Source organism: Astyanax mexicanus, chromosome 3, assembly GCF_023375975.1.
Source record: "Astyanax mexicanus isolate ESR-SI-001 chromosome 3, AstMex3_surface, whole genome shotgun sequence".
Classification (NCBI taxonomy): domain Eukaryota; kingdom Metazoa; phylum Chordata; class Actinopteri; order Characiformes; family Acestrorhamphidae; genus Astyanax; species Astyanax mexicanus.
The window spans coordinates 23,038,024-23,055,309 of record NC_064410.1 but is presented as its reverse complement, the minus strand read 5'-3'; the positions used below and the strand labels follow the sequence as shown (position 1 = coordinate 23,055,309).

Here is a 17,286-nt window from a genome sequence, read left to right as displayed (position 1 = left end):
AGCATTTGATGTCTGAAATATTATTAATAATAATAATAATAATTACAACAATGATAGAATAACAGAAAGTTGTTGTCCATAACTGCATTTAGAATCGCTCCCTATTATAGAAATAGTGCACTGTATAATTCCTCAGTCATTTTGTAGTGCTGTCTGAAATCTCAGCAGAACATTTTATTCCCCATATAGTTCACTATTAAACACCCAAAATGCATCACAAAATGTAGTGTACAGATCAGGTACGCTATGAAATGTTAGTGTATAGCACAATGCAATGCGGTGGTGTTGCGTCAGACATACTTAGAATTTGACTTTTTGTTGTCCGTCTTCCATTGAAATCAAGATTATGATTGGTTGTGCCTCTAAGTTTGACTCTCTGTTGCCCCACCCCTATCTGAAATAGATTATGGCCTTATACCATTTCTCCTTTGTACCCCTACCTCTTCTTTCAATTCTTAACTTCCTGCTTAAGAAGTGGAACAACCCTTTATGCACTTAAAACAGATATAGCTATGGCAATGAAGCGCTGAAGTTCAGCAACCTAGCTGCTGGTTAACTAGTTCATTATTATTTTTTAATTCCTCTCTGATGGGAAGCTAAAATGAGCTTTTAATCATTTTTATTAGTTCCGTTTCACCTTAAATGCTTCAGCCTCTGCTTGGAAAGTACCTCTGAAAAATCTCAGTCTGAACAGCCATGTACCCTGAACACTTCCAAAACCCTACCCCTTCAGCCTAACAAGAATCAGGACACACTACCCCTAGGTGTGTATGCACAAAATAGAGGGGTAGGGATAAGTGCTAGGGCCAAGGGGTAAAATGGGACAGGGCCTAAGATTTTAGATAAGGTTCTGCCTTTGACTTTGACTCTGTTTGTGCTGTGAAAAATAGCAAGAAACAATGTTAATCCTGTAAAATCCCAGACATCTAATGCATTTTTACATACCAGCATGTGAGAATTCCTGCTACACATTAAAAAATTCCCAGTAGGCAAACAGTAAATTGTAAAATTACCAAGCGATAAACAAAACACACAGCAAACACAAGAGAATGTGTGTTAGGTTTTTAATATTTTCAATATTCTTTTGTTTAGAAATATTGCACATGGTCAACATGCCTGCTCATGAGCTCACGCTCATCTTTCTCATTCTAAAATTCCTTCTCCAGTCCAAAATAAGGACAGTTTCATTGGATACACAATCAGAAGGTGTAACACGCATACATGTGCAGGTATACGTGTGTGTGTGCGTGTGTAAGCGTCGCTCTGGTATTAGGGTAAGGAAAAAAAAACACGAATGTGCCAAAAGTAAAGTTAACGCCTAGTTATGTGGTTTCATATGCTTGAGAATTTCCCGTATTTCCACAATAATAACCCGCGTACACGCATATGGTAACAGTCTTCTAGTATAGAATGCATTTGCATGGGGGCAAGTCTGGTCTGCCAACATGCATATTAGAGATCAGCATTTACGCTCACACACACACACACACATACACACACACACACACACACAAGTGTGCAAGCGCATGGGCGTGCGCACGCACACACACACATACATACATACACTCATACACAAAACACCTGTATATTAAGGACATATAGAAATATATATATATGTATATTTATATTGTCACACATTCAAGTGAAGACTGAGAAGTATCGATATACTCATTACTCCTTCTCTCAGCAAAACAAGACGCAAAAAAGTGCTAGGTTAATTTTTTTTTTTAGCTTGTTTGTTCTGTTCTGTTTGGATTACTTCCTCAACACTCATTTATGAATGTTATTATAATTCTTATCTTAACTCTTTTTCAATATATATATCATATCGCGACAGCTTTGTCAGCCTGTACAGTGAATATCTATGGCACAAACCAGTCACTCGTCTAAACCAAAGGAATTTTCCCATCCACACTGTCCTATTGCACCAATGAAAGAAGTAAAGTGGCAGAAGAAGGAAGAGAAGATCCTGAGAAATGCCACCTCAGCACTGGTCTCAGATCAGCTTTCCCTTGCGTAATCCTGATTCGATATCATCCCAGACTACAGAGCTTATTCTGACTCTGGACCAGCACTGTACGGGCGCTTTCCAACAACACTTCAGGTAAAAAGTCTGAGGAGAAGAGGGGGAAAAATACAAACAGTAAAGTAACGGACAAAGAAACAAACCAAAAAAAAAAAAGACAAAAAGGTCTCTCTCTTTTTTGAGGGCAGAACCTATGAAAAGGTAGGGAAGGAATCAATTGAAATGGAACAAAGTTGTTGGTTGTTGTTTTTTTTTTTAAATATCTCTAAAAGCAAATACTTTCCTGATTTAAATTGCGATCCAGAACCGCGTATTGTGCAAACACCTGATTAAAACATTTCAAAAAATGGGAGAAAAACGCAAAGAGCCTCGCGCCCCAAGCCGTCACGGTTATGTACAGTGATAGGTGGAGGGGGTAGTGGGTGAGGAAAGGCCAAAATGGAGGCCTGAGAAGAAGAGCTTCAGCTAAGAGGCTAAAACAGAGACAGTCTTTTTTTTTTCTTCTTTTTTTGCCCCATCACTGGGATAGCTTGATTAGTCCATGCTGGAAATGTCACCAGAGTAAGAAGAAGAAGAGAGGAGCAAGCTTTTACAGAAAAAATATATCATATCAGTCAGTTCCACCAGTACGACACAACAACTACAAGTGACGAAGCATAACTACGAGTTGATTCATAGTGTAGAGTGTAGTGTCTCTTTTTTCCATTTTGCTCGATTCCATTTACGAAGAAGGACACTACGCTCTCGGGTTGAGTGTGCTGTGTTGATGTTTTCTGTTGTTGTTGTTGCTGTTGTTGTTTGCGCGGTTTTGGTGGTCACTGAAGCCTCTGTTTTTCTGCTCGGCTGCAGGTGAGTGAGTGAGTCTTGGGTTTGTTGCTTTTGGAAAGTTTGGTTCTGAGCCTGCATCTAAAAGCTGAAACGGTGTGTGGCCCATTCGCATGAAGACCCTCCTCTTCTCCAGCTATTGCTTTCAGTCTCGGTCTCTCACAAATGAAAGTGCAAGCGCTTTCGTCCTATCGTTTTCCTCCGAACAGTCTCGTTTCTACACCAGGCAAGGAAATATTGTGCAGACAGGCCGGTTTGGTGCTGCCTGAAGTGCAGCATCGAAGGGCTCTGAAACTCAGAGAGGAAGTGAATGGTGAACCAAAGACTGCCTGGCTTTGAGAAGTGCCGCCAGACGTTTTACGGAAAAAGGTTCTTGTGCCAGTTGTTGTAAATGTGTGTGAACGTTTTTTTTTCTCATGTGCACTTGCATAAAATATGTGTTGTTGAGTATGTCTAACTGTCTCCTTGCCGCAGAGATTACGTCCAGTGACAGGAAAATAACAAAGTGAACCAAACGGAACGAAATCCACTGTTGGTTAGAAATGCAATAAAATCCACGTAAGTGCTCTACATTGTTGGTGAAGTTTATAAAACTCGCCTACTACACCTACTCCTACGTTCCGTCTACATTCTGTCTGTCTGTCCTCTCCATCAGTCCTCATTTCAGCTCCTGCGATTCGCCCATGCCGCTTTTAAACTCATCTCGTCCCGGGCCTTTATCATCCAGTTCTGCTCCTCCTCCTTCCTCCCTGCTCACAGGATTAGAGGGTCCGGGGTTACAGGTGGAGTCTGATCCTCCAGTAACTCCTCCAGGCCCTGTGATCTCCAGACTGCCGGGTGTGGCTGTCTGCATGATCTTCTGCCTCACTTCACGAATCTTCAGCTGCAGACACACTTTGGTGGGGAACGTGTCTGAGTAGCGGGCCTGGAAAGCAGCCGTGGCCTGAGCTAAGATCCAAATAAGAAAAAAAGAAGAAGAAAAAACAACAAAAACAAATATTGTTAAGACAAATAAATGTGATACATGGAAGAAGAAACAGTAATAAGCATCAATTATAATAGAATGGCTTGTGTTAAAAAAAATAATGAAAAATATTCATGTCACCTGCAGACTCTCCTGCGAGGCAGTGCTTTTTCTGGCGGGGGTGCTGAATTCGGCAACACAGTACTGCCGAAATCTGCACCCCCGCCATAATAAGCACAACATCTCAGTAGCGTGTACGCACTTCTTAATAAAAGCGATTTAAATTCGCTCAGAGAGGGGGTGTTTTTCCTGGCAGGGGTGCTGAATTCGGCACAACACCGGCTCACGTGACTTTCTCGATTGCCATTTTCTGTTTCCCCTTGTATAAATACCCCCTTGTTTCTTGTATTGTACATTTATCCCAGCGTTTCTTTTGTATTTTTCCTACTTTGTTACTGTCCTTCTTTTGTTATTTTGACTACCGGTACTCTTTTGCTTTGCCCTTCTGTTTCTATTTTAAATCACCCGTGTATGACCTTTTTTGCCTGTTCTTTCTGGTTTGTTGTAACTTTCTGCTCTATTTGGATTTTAACTATGCCTGTCCCACTTAACTGCAAAAGGAACCATTTTGTAAATAAACTTTATGTAAAGTATCTGCGCATGTCTACGTTTTGTCTGGCCTGCATGACAGTGGGATGTATTTTGGTTGAATTTGCCTTGAAACATGATAAATCTGTCAAATCAGATTTATACCAGTAGATAACCAAAAAATCCAATTTCTGAAGCAAATGAAATACAACACGTAACTGGCTTATATGCACTATGAAGTAGCTGTTATTGGCTGCACTGGAAAGGAAGTGACTGTGATTGGGTACCTGAGGGAAAGAAGGACCCGTGCTCCTGAAAGAGCTGCATGACGAGGGCCCGGCGCTGATCCAGTGTGCGGCGCAGGGAGGAATATGGCACACGGTCCAGTTCCCCTAAAATGTCCTCTGTTTCTCCTGCTGAGAGAGGAAGTGAGGCTGTTATTAAAGCTCATATCTGTGAATATCATGTTATGCATTTATAGCATAAAGAGTATATTTATGTGTATGTGTGCATACTGTGTGTGGATGTGGGTTTCATATAGTATGAAATAATATATATATGAAAATATCTCAGTATAGTACTAGAGTTTATAAGTTTAAAGGAGAACTCCGATGGGAAATGGACTTGGGGTGTAGTGAAACATGATAAAGAGTATTAATTTTTGTCCAATAGCCCACCTCCATTCTCTCCCAGCATTCCAAAATACAGCACTTTAAGACAATGCTCCCAACAGACTTGGATAATGCTAGTGATAAGGGCATAGCTTTATCCATGTAAAGAAATTACTATTTTTACACAATTAAGAAGCTTAAAGTATGATAGTCACAATACGTTTCATAAATTCATAAATATTATAGAGATATTTTCAGGAACAGCTGGAATTCATGCATTTCCACAGAATAAAATTTGCAGTCTTTTCCACTTTCCTACTTATTTGTTTGTCAGTTGAAATATTGTGACTTAATTTTAAGATGGTGGCACCCAGAGAAATACCCCAAGGTATTGTGTGTAAAAACAGTGATTTTAATAAACTATCTGTGCACTTTTAAAGTTCTCAGTGCCTCGTTTTAAATGTCAAGGCCCTCAGAATTCTACCAATGAAGTTTTGGGTTACTTTGAGCTTGATAATGATGTAAAAATAGTGATTTCTTTGCATGGGCAAGGCTATGCCCCTATTACCAGCATTGTAAGCCGGGAGAATCGGCTAAAAAACTGTATTTTAAAATGCTGGGGAGAACGGAGGGAAGCTATTAGACAAAAGTTCATACTGGTTATCATGTCTGACGACAACCCAAGTCTATTTCACACCAGATTTCTCCTTTAAGTTCAATAAATGGCTGCTTACCATTATAAATGGACTACCAGTCATTATGAACTTACTTCTATGCCTTATTTTACAGTGGCCTTTTCATTTGTAATCATCTATAGTAATATTACAAATGTAATACCCATACAATACTGCTATCCGTACTGGATTTGGAAGATGTAGGCAGGCAAATAATATTAATGCTGGCTTCAGCCCAGAATTTCAGTCCAGACTATGACGCTGCTTCTCATGCAAAATAAATAAGACCATCAGCTTAACTAAGATTTATGCATCATAATGAAGCTTAGCTACATAATGAAGGAGTCTGTGTGTAGGAGAGTGAGGGATTTACTCCATTCTGTTGAGATTTATTAAGTGTTTGGATTGAAACTCTAGAAAGTGAGCTGCTTTTAGCGCTGATTCATGCTGGTAGTACAGTGTGCTACACACACACACTGAGCACTTTTATGTAAGGACTTTGTTCGTTTTGTTTGTTTATGTTTGCAACAATGCAGCAGGCTACGGGTAGTTTTCCATGAGCTGCAGCAGTTCCTCTTTAAGAAACTCTTAACACACCCTTACAAAGAGCACAATACATTGACATTACTGGTGTCAATCGATTCAAAATTGTAATCAAATGAATCACAACAGAATTCTGTAAATAATCAAGATTAATCACACTTTATTTTCCTTAAAACTAAGCTTTTGATAAATGAATTAGTGTTAGAAACACATAAGATTTGTATTATTGGTGACAGTCCCTTTAAAATAAAGAGTAAATCATGGATAATTACATTTTTAAACTGCTGGTACTTAACTGTATTTTGGGAAAAGGGCAGGGATAATGGTGTAGTGTGGTTTACAACTGACAGACCTGATCCTTTTTTACTGTGTTAAAATATCTCAGGGAAGTTTTACTGTATTATACTATCTCAGGGAAGTTTTACTGTATTATACTATCTCGGGGAAGTTTTACTGTATTATACTATCTCAGGGAAGTTTTACTGTATTATACTATCTCAGGGAAGTTTTACTGTATTATACTATCTCGGGGAAGTTTTACTGTATTATACTATCTCGGGGAAGTTTTACTGTATTATACTATCTCAGGGAAGTTTTACTGTATTATACTATCTCGGGGAAATTTTACTGTATTATACTATCTCGGGGAAGTTTTACTGTATTATACTATCTCAGGAAAGTTTTACTGTATTATACTATCTCAGGGAAGTTTTACTGTATTATACTATCTCAGGGAAGTTTTACTATATTATACTATCTCAGGGAAGTTTTACTGTATTATACTATCTCAGGGAAGTTTTACTGTATTATACTATCTCAGGGAAGTTTTACTGTATTATACTATCTCAGGGAAGTTTTACTGTATTATACTATCTCGGGGAAGTTTTACTGTATTATACTATCTCGGGGAAGTTTTACTGTATTATACTATCTCAGGGAAGTTTTACTGTATTATACTATCTCGGGGAAATTTTACTGTATTATACTATCTCGGGGAAGTTTTACTGTATTATACTATCTCAGGAAAGTTTTACTGTATTATACTATCTCAGGGAAGTTTTACTGTATTATACTATCTCAGGGAAGTTTTACTGTATTATACTATCTCAGGGAAGTTTTACTGTATTATACTATCTCAGGGAAGTTTTACTGTATTATACTATCTCGGGGAAATTTTACTGTATTATACTATCTCGGGGAAATTTTACTGTATTATACTATCTCAGGAAAGTTTTACTGTATTATACTATCTCAGGGAAGTTTTACTGTATTATACTATCTCAGGGAAGTTTTACTATATTATACTATCTCGGGGAAGTTTTACTGTATTATACTATCTCAGGAAAGTTTTACTGTATTATACTATCTCAGGGAAGTTTTACTGTATTATACTATCTCAGGGAAGTTTTACTGTATTATACTATCTCAGGGAAGTTTTACTGTATTATACTATCTCAGGGAAGTTTTACTGTATTATACTATCTCAGGGAAGTTTTACTGTATTATACTATCTCAGGGAAGTTTTACTATATTATACTATCTCAGGGAAGTTTTACTGTATTATACTATCTCAGGGAAGTTTTACTGTATTATACTATCTCAGGGAAGTTTTACTGTATTATACTATCTCGGGGAAATTTTACTGTATTATACTATCTCAGGGAAGTTTTACTGTATTATACTATCTCAGGGAAGTTTTACTGTATTATACTATCTCAGGGAAGTTTTACTGTATTATACTATCTCAGGGAAGTTTTACTGTATTATACTATCTCAGGGAAGTTTTACTGTATTATACTATCTCAGGGAAGTTTTACTGTATTATACTATCTCGGGGAAATTTTACTGTATTATACTATCTCAGGGAAGTTTTACTGTATTATACTATCTCAGGGAAGTTTTACTGTATTATACTATCTCAGGGAAGTTTTACTGTATTATACTATCTCGGGGAAGTTTTACTGTATTATACTATCTCAGGGAAGTTTTACTGTATTATACTATCTCAGGGAAGTTTTACTGTATTATACTATCTCAGGGAAGTTTTACTGTATTATACTATCTCAGGGAAGTTTTACTGTATTATACTATCTCAGGGAAGTTTTACTGTATTATACTATCTCAGGGAAGTTTTACTGTATTATACTATCTCGGGGAAATTTTACTGTATTATACTATCTCGGGGAAATTTTACTGTATTATACTATCTCGGGGAAATTTTACTGTATTATACTATCTCGGGGAAGTTTTACTGTATTATACTATCTCAGGAAAGTTTTACTATATTATACTATCTCAGGGAAGTTTTACTGTATTATACTATCTCAGGAAAGTTTTACTGTATTATACTATCTCAGGGAAGTTTTACTGTATTATACTATCTCAGGGAAGTTTTACTGTATTATACTATCTCAGGGAAGTTTTACTGTATTATACTATCTCGGGGAAATTTTACTGTATTATACTATCTCAGGAAAGTTTTACTGTATTATACTATCTCAGGGAAGTTTTACTGTATTATACTATCTCGGGGAAGTTTTACTGTATTATACTATCTCAGGAAAGTTTTACTGTATTATACTATCTCAGGGAAGTTTTACTGTATTATACTATCTCAGGGAAGTTTTACTGTATTATACTATCTCAGGGAAGTTTTACTGTATTATACTATCTCAGGGAAGTTTTACTGTATTATACTATCTCAGGGAAGTTTTACTATATTATACTATCTCAGGGAAGTTTTACTATATTATACTATCTCGGGGAAATTTTACTGTATTATACTATCTCAGGGAAGTTTTACTGTATTATACTATCTCAGGGAAGTTTTACTGTATTATACTATCTCAGGGAAGTTTTACTATATTATACTATCTCGGGGAAGTTTTTTCTGTATTATAATATCTCAGGGTATTTTTACTGCTTTTAAAAAAACTAGAATATTTTAATGTTTTGAGTTACTGAGATTAATGCCAAGCTCTGACTACACAACATTTTTGTCCCTCACAACGTTCACTATGTCAGATTAAGCAGTTATTTTTCGCTTTGTGTCGTTCTCGGGGGACTAGCAACACTACACGTTAGTCACCGACCAATCCTCGTCCGCGTCCTCGCGAGAGTTTGTAGGTCATCAAGGGGGAGAAGCATAGAATCTGAGAATCAAGGCTACAGAAGTGATGGAAGTGCTTTTGTTCTCAGAAAAACTAAAAAAGAGGGAAAAGCGACTGTGGGCTCCTGGGTTCCAAACGGTCATTACATGCTTCGGGTACTCCAGAGAGAACTTGGGCTATAGTAAAGATGTAACTGCTTAGGTTTCAGTGAATGTCAACAAAATATTTCATAGATTAAGTAGATTATTAGATGATTATTAGATTATTCTTCTGTTTCTCTGGTCCAGAGAACTGCAGGAGCACTGTGCCGCGTTCTTTTCCCATGTTTAAATCTGTGCGCTACAGAATGCTCTGTCTTCCTATTGGTCAGAGTCAGGAAGCACGTCGTGGAGCAGCATGTCAAACTAGGCGATAAAATAAATAAATTTTTAACATGCTTGTCTTTCTGTCGGACGCTTTGATGGCGCCGCTCACGTCAAATTACTGCTCTTTGAATATGTCACATTACACGGACCTTTGTCGCTCACAACACTGAAATTCAGATCCAATGCAGGCAATTTGTTGTATGAGGAACAGAGAGTACACACCTGTTCTGTCAAAGGTGAATATGTCTCCTTCACATTTGGCAGCACTCTTGGGAGTGTTGGGTTCTGAGCTGCAGCTGGACAAGCGACGGCTCTTTCTCCTCGGAGAACTGGGGTCATCAACAGAGTCCAGATCTAAGAAGAAGAAGAGAAGAGAGAGTGAGAGAGAGAACATCCATTCCTCATTTGTATTCCCATCCTTGTTTTCCAGTGTCATCCTTTCCCTTGGAACTGAGCCATGCTTGGTATGGCTGCTACATTGAAACTACACAAATCTTAGAAAAGGAATAATCATATATTTTTTAACCTTCAAGCAACATCATTTATAATTAGCTAAAGGTGTCCTCCTGCAAAATCCACCTTTTCTTGTTGTTTGTGAAATACTAAAGGTCTCTTTGAGTTGTATATGGATGCTGCACATAAAACTCTTCCTCAACCCCCATTGTCTGCAGTAGCTAGTAAAAGAAAATATTTAGAAAAACGAGTCGATCAGGAAAAGCACTCGTGTCTACATCAACCCGTAAATTAGTATTTATGGCCTCGCCCACCTTGGCTCGCGACCGCCCACAAGCAGATCTAAAGACAGACAAGCGGCCAGGCAGCGACACCGTCTCGTCAGACAGGAGCTAACAGCGTTAGGAACAGCATGGTAGTTCATTCCTGTGTTATTTGTGCAAATAACTCATCAGTGTTCTATGCTTTGCCCAGTAATTCAGAGCCAATGAACAAATTTTTTAGAATTTGTCAATGGAACACCACCAGTGAAGTACAACTGAGATAGGTAGGTAGGTGTATGTTTAAAACAGTTCTGTTCACACTAGTTTCTGAACCTCTGTGTGTTTACATAGGTTTACATAGGATCTCCGGTGGATTTTGCATTTTACAGAGACTGTAAGACTAGGTCAGTGGCTGAACTGCACTTAGCAGAGCATTACATATGCTGTAAAATAACACATGACATTGCAAAGACTGCTATTAGTGTAAAAATGTCTTCATTTTAAACCGATTCTAACCGCGCAGTGGTCAGACTCTACCATCATCAATGCAAGATCTTGGTGAAAAATTATTGCAAAACTGGATTGAAATAAATCTTGTGACATTGCAGAAGCTTATCGAAACAATGCCACTGCAAATGCGTCCAACGAAATATTAAGAGTGTGTGACCTTTTTTTTTGGACAGACAGTGTAATAATAGTGATATAGGACTTAATATGCGCTTTACCTTCAATCCTCTATATTTCACTGTAAGTATAAACTACAATTCTCATAGTATTTGTTAAATTTTCCCCATGATCTAAAGGAACTCTGAGCACAATTTTCAGTCTACCTATCATAATACTAGTATGGATCCAATCAGTTATAGCCTACTGACATTGAGCTAAGATTGAGAAATCCCCAGAACAAAAGGAAAGTGGGATTTCTGCTTTTTCTAATATATGGTCATAAACACAAGACCACAGAGTATGTACTAAGGTACCGTCCTCTCTTTCCCAGCATTCAGCATTCTGATGACTATATAAGGCCAGGTTATACAGTATACTCGGTGTCCAGTAGAATTGATGCAAAATCTTAAATTGTATAAGTCTAACTCTACTCATCATTGATTTCTCATAACTCTCTATTTGGAGCCTGACTTTAAAAATGTTAGTTTGGAGGGCAAAGTACCCTTAACCCTTCACCCTACTCCTCTATCCCAACAGGAATCAGGACACTACTTGGTAGGGGCAAGAGGTGAAACAGGATTAGCCCTTCCTTTAAGATTATTAAGTTCCTGACTGTTCAGTTATCCACCTATCAACTAAAAATCAAGTGCAGAAAAACAAGCAAGAGGATGAAGATACAAGTAAAACTAATGTGAGAACTGTTAGGAATAGAAACATACAGTCCTTAAAGCCTGCTACCATGAACAAGCCAAACACGCAGCCAGACTTTAAGATGCACAGACTCTGTCTGCATGTGTTAATCTGCTCTGCACTTCTGTCACCAAGCTTAGAAACAAAAACACTGAGCTGACCCAAAATCCTGGATCACTCTGTTCCTCTAGCTACTTGTCTGTTGCTCTGCCTCTCCATCTTCCTGTCTTTCTTAGACATTCACACACACACACACACACACCTGTGGAGTTCCTCCTCTTCTTACGGTAGCTGCCCAGTATGGCTCTGGGAGAGGTGGCTAGACTCTGCAGGTTGGGTGAAGGCAGCACGTCCTCAGGCTTGAACTCCGGCAGCTCAGCTAGACGCTCCTCAAAATAGGTTCCAGAGAGAACTCTAAAGAGAGAAGATTCAAATCTGTTTCAGAGGTCAAAACATACAAAAACCTGCACATAAAAAGACAATAGAGTAGATTAAGAAGATTCCGATGGCTACAAACTGAGAAAGTGAACATGAAAATCTTAAGTGAGCTTCATCTTCATGTAAATGTTCAGGGTTTTAGTCTTTTAGTGAAAGCTGCTGGTTATCATTTATTAATTAAACTTTTAAAATTTAAAAGAAAACTATTAATAAACGTATTTATTTTCTGGTCTATTTTCATACATAAGGCGCACCAGATTATAAAGCGCATTATGCGACACAAGTAAGGAACAGGCGTGTTGCCATTTTTTCCTTCTAATTCAGCAGGTCTCACTGCTGGGTGGCGAGACCTGTAAAGCTAAGCTAATTTATTAGCTTACTAATGAACTGTAATTCTTAAAAAAATAGTCAAATAAGCACTGGATGTTAATTTATACAGATTAATCTCCTGAAAATTATTTATTTGGGTGATTAAAGTGCTTCCGTTTATTTACTGTAAGCTTAGACTTCCAGGTTTTCACTGAGGCTAGCCGCGGTTAGCAGCTAATGACAGTGCTACACTGAGGAACCCTGAGTGTTCTGGTAAACCAGGGTGATATTAGCTAGCGGTTTGTTCCACTTAGCTTGTTTTTACACACAGTCCGATATACTTGCCTCTGACTGGCAAAAGAGCTAGCATGGTTAGCTATCATGCTAATGCTGCCTCTTAAAGGTAATGTTAGCAGCAGGCCACAGGCTTAGCGCGGTTAACATCTAATGTTAAACTGCTCCATTCTCAAGTTTTGGTGCTGGAGAACTAAACTGAAACTCCTGTATAGTGCTGTATTTTAGCAGAGTGATTTTACTGCTTATTACAACCTAACTGTGAAATTATTTATTGAACATTTTTAACATCCCAGCTGGCTGTGATCTGATCGCATCATCACAAACGTAGTATAAATAAAGTATATTAAATGATTTACTATATATTATTTAGCTGAACAGTTACCAAGTGTTTTTTTTTGCCATTTTGGCTAAATATATATTTATTTGCCTAATATTTGATGCATTTCTATTTTTTATACATGTTACAGATGCCCTTCAGTGGGTTTCTCCTACATATAAAAGTTCAGGGTTTTAGTCTTTCAGTAAATGTTTCTGGCTGTCATTTATTAAATTAATAAAATAATTAACACTTTCAGAAACACCAGGGAAGAGAAATAAAAAAGAAGACACTGTCAATAATTGGGTTTTTAAAATAATAGGAGCTATTAATATACAGGAAACATATGCTACAATAACTGGAGTTGTCAAGTGAAAATGATGTGACAAAACTGATACAAAACCTTACGTCTAGCTGCACAATAGGCAGATTTTGTTCAGTGTTCTCTCTGTTCTGCAGATAAAAGATGTCAGATGTAACTTAAGAGTGAGACCTCACCAGCCCTGACCACAAATTATTAGGAATGCAAAGCAAACCAGGGCTAAAAAGAAACTGAAGAAATGTATCCTTTTCTAGTTTGGTCCGGAACAAAGCAATTAAAGTCTGAAGAAACAAATGCTCTAGAGTTTATACAGAAAACTGCATACATTATATTAATACCCAGCCATTTTGTAATATTCATATTTACTAGGAATGCACCGAAATTAACATTTATGTCTAAAACCAAACAAAGTACAGACCTAACAACAACTGGTTGTGATCTGATCACAATTGCATCAACAAAAATGTCATTGTTCAGTATAAATTATTTAGCCAAATAATGAGATTTGTTTTCCGTTTTGGCTGAACATATTTAGTTGTTGAATATTTTATGCATCCCTAATATTTATAGATGTTCTCATATTTGTATGTATGGCTACAGATGACTGCAAAGTAAGTGTTCAAAAGGTATAACAATGAAGTATAGAATTATAAATAACAAAAGTGGCCTATGATACATTTTTTTTATGGGCTCAAAATTCCTATTGCCACCTCTGTGCACAAGAGGGCAAACAAAAGTTTTTTTCCTAGTGCAGATTCTTCTGCCATTAATGATTCTTAAGAATTTTAAAAGCAGTAATACCATACCAATAGAACCAGTCTACTATTAGCTGAAAAACATCAAAAAATCAGGTACATTGTCAAAACACTTCTAACGCGCCATTAAAATAAAATAAAAATAGCAAGCAATAGCAATGTAGGAATAAATCTACATGGGCGTCGTGGTCTGAAAGTGACGTGTGTTCAGATAAACTTCTGGTGTGTTTCTATCTTGGCTGCGGAAAACACAGGTACGCAACTGACTGATTAAAAACCTGACAACCATGATTAAATAGGAGTATTAGTACATGTCTTCTGCATGTTTTGAGCTGCACAAGGCATATTTTTTGCCTCCTTACAATAACAAAGACACACCGTCACGACCTACATCCAGCTGCAGAATACACAAACGAACAGAGCGCTATAGATCGATAAAATAGGGCCCCATGTGTTTTAAGAAGCAAGGAGCAAGAACGCACTGATGAACTTAGTAATAACAAACAAACTTGCACACCATGAAATAACTAAAGAAGAAAAAAAATATTTTCTTTTCAAACGTTATACAGCCAGTGGAAAAAGTTCATTTGTCTATCCAGCGGACAGCAGAATAGAAAATGAATGATCATATACCACAAAACACACTGGATAGTACCACCTAGCCCACCTAGCATCACTACAATGACACTAAACCCAGTGTCTGCTAAACCATCTGTGGATCAATGACCTGTAATGAACCTGGTGAGCCCCTAAAACAATCAGAAACATAGAAATATCTTTATCTGCTGTAGAAGCTTGGCAGATTATCATCAGGTATCATCAGCACATTCGTCACTCACTTGTCTACGGGATCAGTGGTGCTCTTGAGTGGCGGGGGGCGGGACTTGGTCTTCTTGGTTGTAGGAGTGTCAGTTTGTGGTGGTGGTGGAGGCAGATCCAGCCCACATGCATCCCTCCTTTCAGCCTGAAATGAAACATATGCAACATGCAGCTGGTCAAAAACCAGAAAATACAGTTTTTTATAAAATATTTATAAAAATAATAATGAAATTTTAAGTCAGTCATGAGTTAAAACAACTTGTTTTTTTTAATGAAATGCTGACTGTACCTACAACCTAATATAACTAAATTGCTGAAAAGATGAACAGAAGTAGTATTTACAACCAGAAAATACTGAATACAGATGCAACTCAAAAAAATAGCATATCATTGAAAAGTTACTTTATTTCAGTAATTCAGTTTAAAATTTAAAACTCTTATATTATATAGATGTATTACACACAGGGTGATCTATTTTAAGCGTTTATTTATTTTATTGTTGATGATTATGCCGTACAGCCAATAAAAACCCAACAATCAGGTTTTTAAAAAAAATACGTTATACAAGACCAATTGGTACTTTTGGCAGTGTGGGCAGTGTGCCAAGTCCTGCTGGAAAATGAAATCCGCATCTCCATTAAAGTTTTCAGCAGAGGGAAGCATGAAGTGCTGTCCTGCACTGACTTTTGACTTGATATAAAACAGTGGACCAACACCAGCAGATGACATGTTTCTCTAAATCACTTATCATTTGCATTTCATTTGTAAATCAAGGGAGCAGAGTCTGGAGGAAGAGTGGAGAGACACACAGTCCAAACTGCTTGAGGTCTAGTGTGAGGTTTTTAAAATCAGTGATGGTTTGAAGACAGAATTTGTTTTATATGCACCTGGAAGTGCATAGTAATAAACTGCATATTAAAAGTAGTTTATTATATGCTTGTTACATTATTGTTGGTAAGATGCTTCTTAAAATTGTAATAGTCATGTATAAAAAAATATATAACATATAACAGTATAAACTAATAAACATGATTATAACAGTAGTCTTTCTTTTATTTCACTTTAATTCATTCAGGCAATTACATCCAGTACAATATATATAATATATTATATAATATAAAATATATTTTGTATATTCTCATGAATCTCTTTCTATATCCCACACGGTGCCCTGCATTTCAGGCTTTTAAGCAGCTAGACAAAAGTGATATCACTTTTTCATTATTTATATATTTACGATAAAGATATGAAAACATTGAGCATGTAACGATTCTGAGGCAGGATGAAAATGCAAGTCATTCTTTTCATTCGTAGCCATTGCAAAACAAACACTAAAACAAAACAAACAAAAGGACTAACAAGTCCTATCAAATAAAGAAGCAAAAATAATCAAAGAAACAAACAAACTAAAGAAACCTAATTAGAAACTGATACAACACTGCAGGACTAAGGCACAAACTAACAGAAATCATAAAATAAAGCAGTGTAGAACACAACAGGGTCAAACAAAAAAACATGACAGAGAAGTAAGCAACACATGGGGTATATATATACATGCACAGACAAGGGACACCTCGGGAAGTAACAAGGGGGCGGGGTTACAAATGAGACAGGCGGGGCTAGGGCAGAGACAGGATAATAACAAAACAAGGCCATGTGATTTTATGCAAATTCCTCCTCACCTCTCTGCCATGGTCCTCCTTACAGTCGTTTTCAGCGAGCAGACCCTTAGAGATTCCCTCTGATCCTTTCTCTCTTCCTGGTCTTTCTGTTCGAGAAGAACCCCGACCTCCACCATCCATATTACTCTCACGGTCCATACTGCCATCCCTCTTTCCATCTTTCTCTTCCCCATGCTGATATGAGAGGACGTGCTTCACTTGACTTTTGACCTTCTGATGGACCAAGGGTAATTTGGAGGCTGCTGATCCGCTCCCTATAATTTACAACAACAACAGTAAATATTATATACAACGTTTTTGTTGAAATATACTATATAAACTTTACATGGATACTGCAGCTGAGTTATAATGTTAAATAGTGTACCACATAAAAGTGGTACAAACCTTGGACAAATCTTCTCATTCAATGTTTTTTTCCTTATTTATTTGTTTAATTTATTTTCTATGCTGTAGATTATTATTAAATACATACAGACTCATAAGGAATTATGTAGTAGACATTTGTCCTTCCCAATACCCAGTGGCGCTGGCCTGAAGTAGAAGAAAAACTTGGCGACGCCCCTGTTCCTA

The 17,286-nt window shown here is 37.3% G+C and overlaps 1 protein-coding gene across 4 annotated transcripts in view; it reads right to left on the bottom strand.

Moving 5' to 3' along the window:
• Positions 1 to 1,050: 1,050 nt before the first annotated feature.
• The window catches only part of cica (capicua transcriptional repressor a), a 44,938-nt gene continuing 28,702 nt past the window's right edge, over positions 1,051 to 17,286 (bottom strand). For 3 of the 4 annotated variants that reach the window (XM_049476207.1, XM_049476211.1, XM_049476210.1), the window contains exons 16-21: positions 16,717 to 16,970; positions 15,055 to 15,179; positions 12,041 to 12,192; positions 9,929 to 10,060; positions 4,691 to 4,819; positions 1,051 to 3,799 (exon numbers count right to left, since the gene is read on the bottom strand). In XM_049476207.1, the coding sequence (XP_049332164.1) occupies positions 3,510 to 3,799; positions 4,691 to 4,819; positions 9,929 to 10,060; positions 12,041 to 12,192; positions 15,055 to 15,179; positions 16,717 to 16,970 (1,082 nt within the window). In that variant the 3' untranslated portion in view covers positions 1,051 to 3,509. The remainder of the gene's footprint in view (positions 3,800 to 4,690; positions 4,820 to 9,928; positions 10,061 to 12,040; positions 12,193 to 15,054; positions 15,180 to 16,716; positions 16,971 to 17,286) is intronic. The other variant, XM_049476208.1, reaches the window with a different exon arrangement.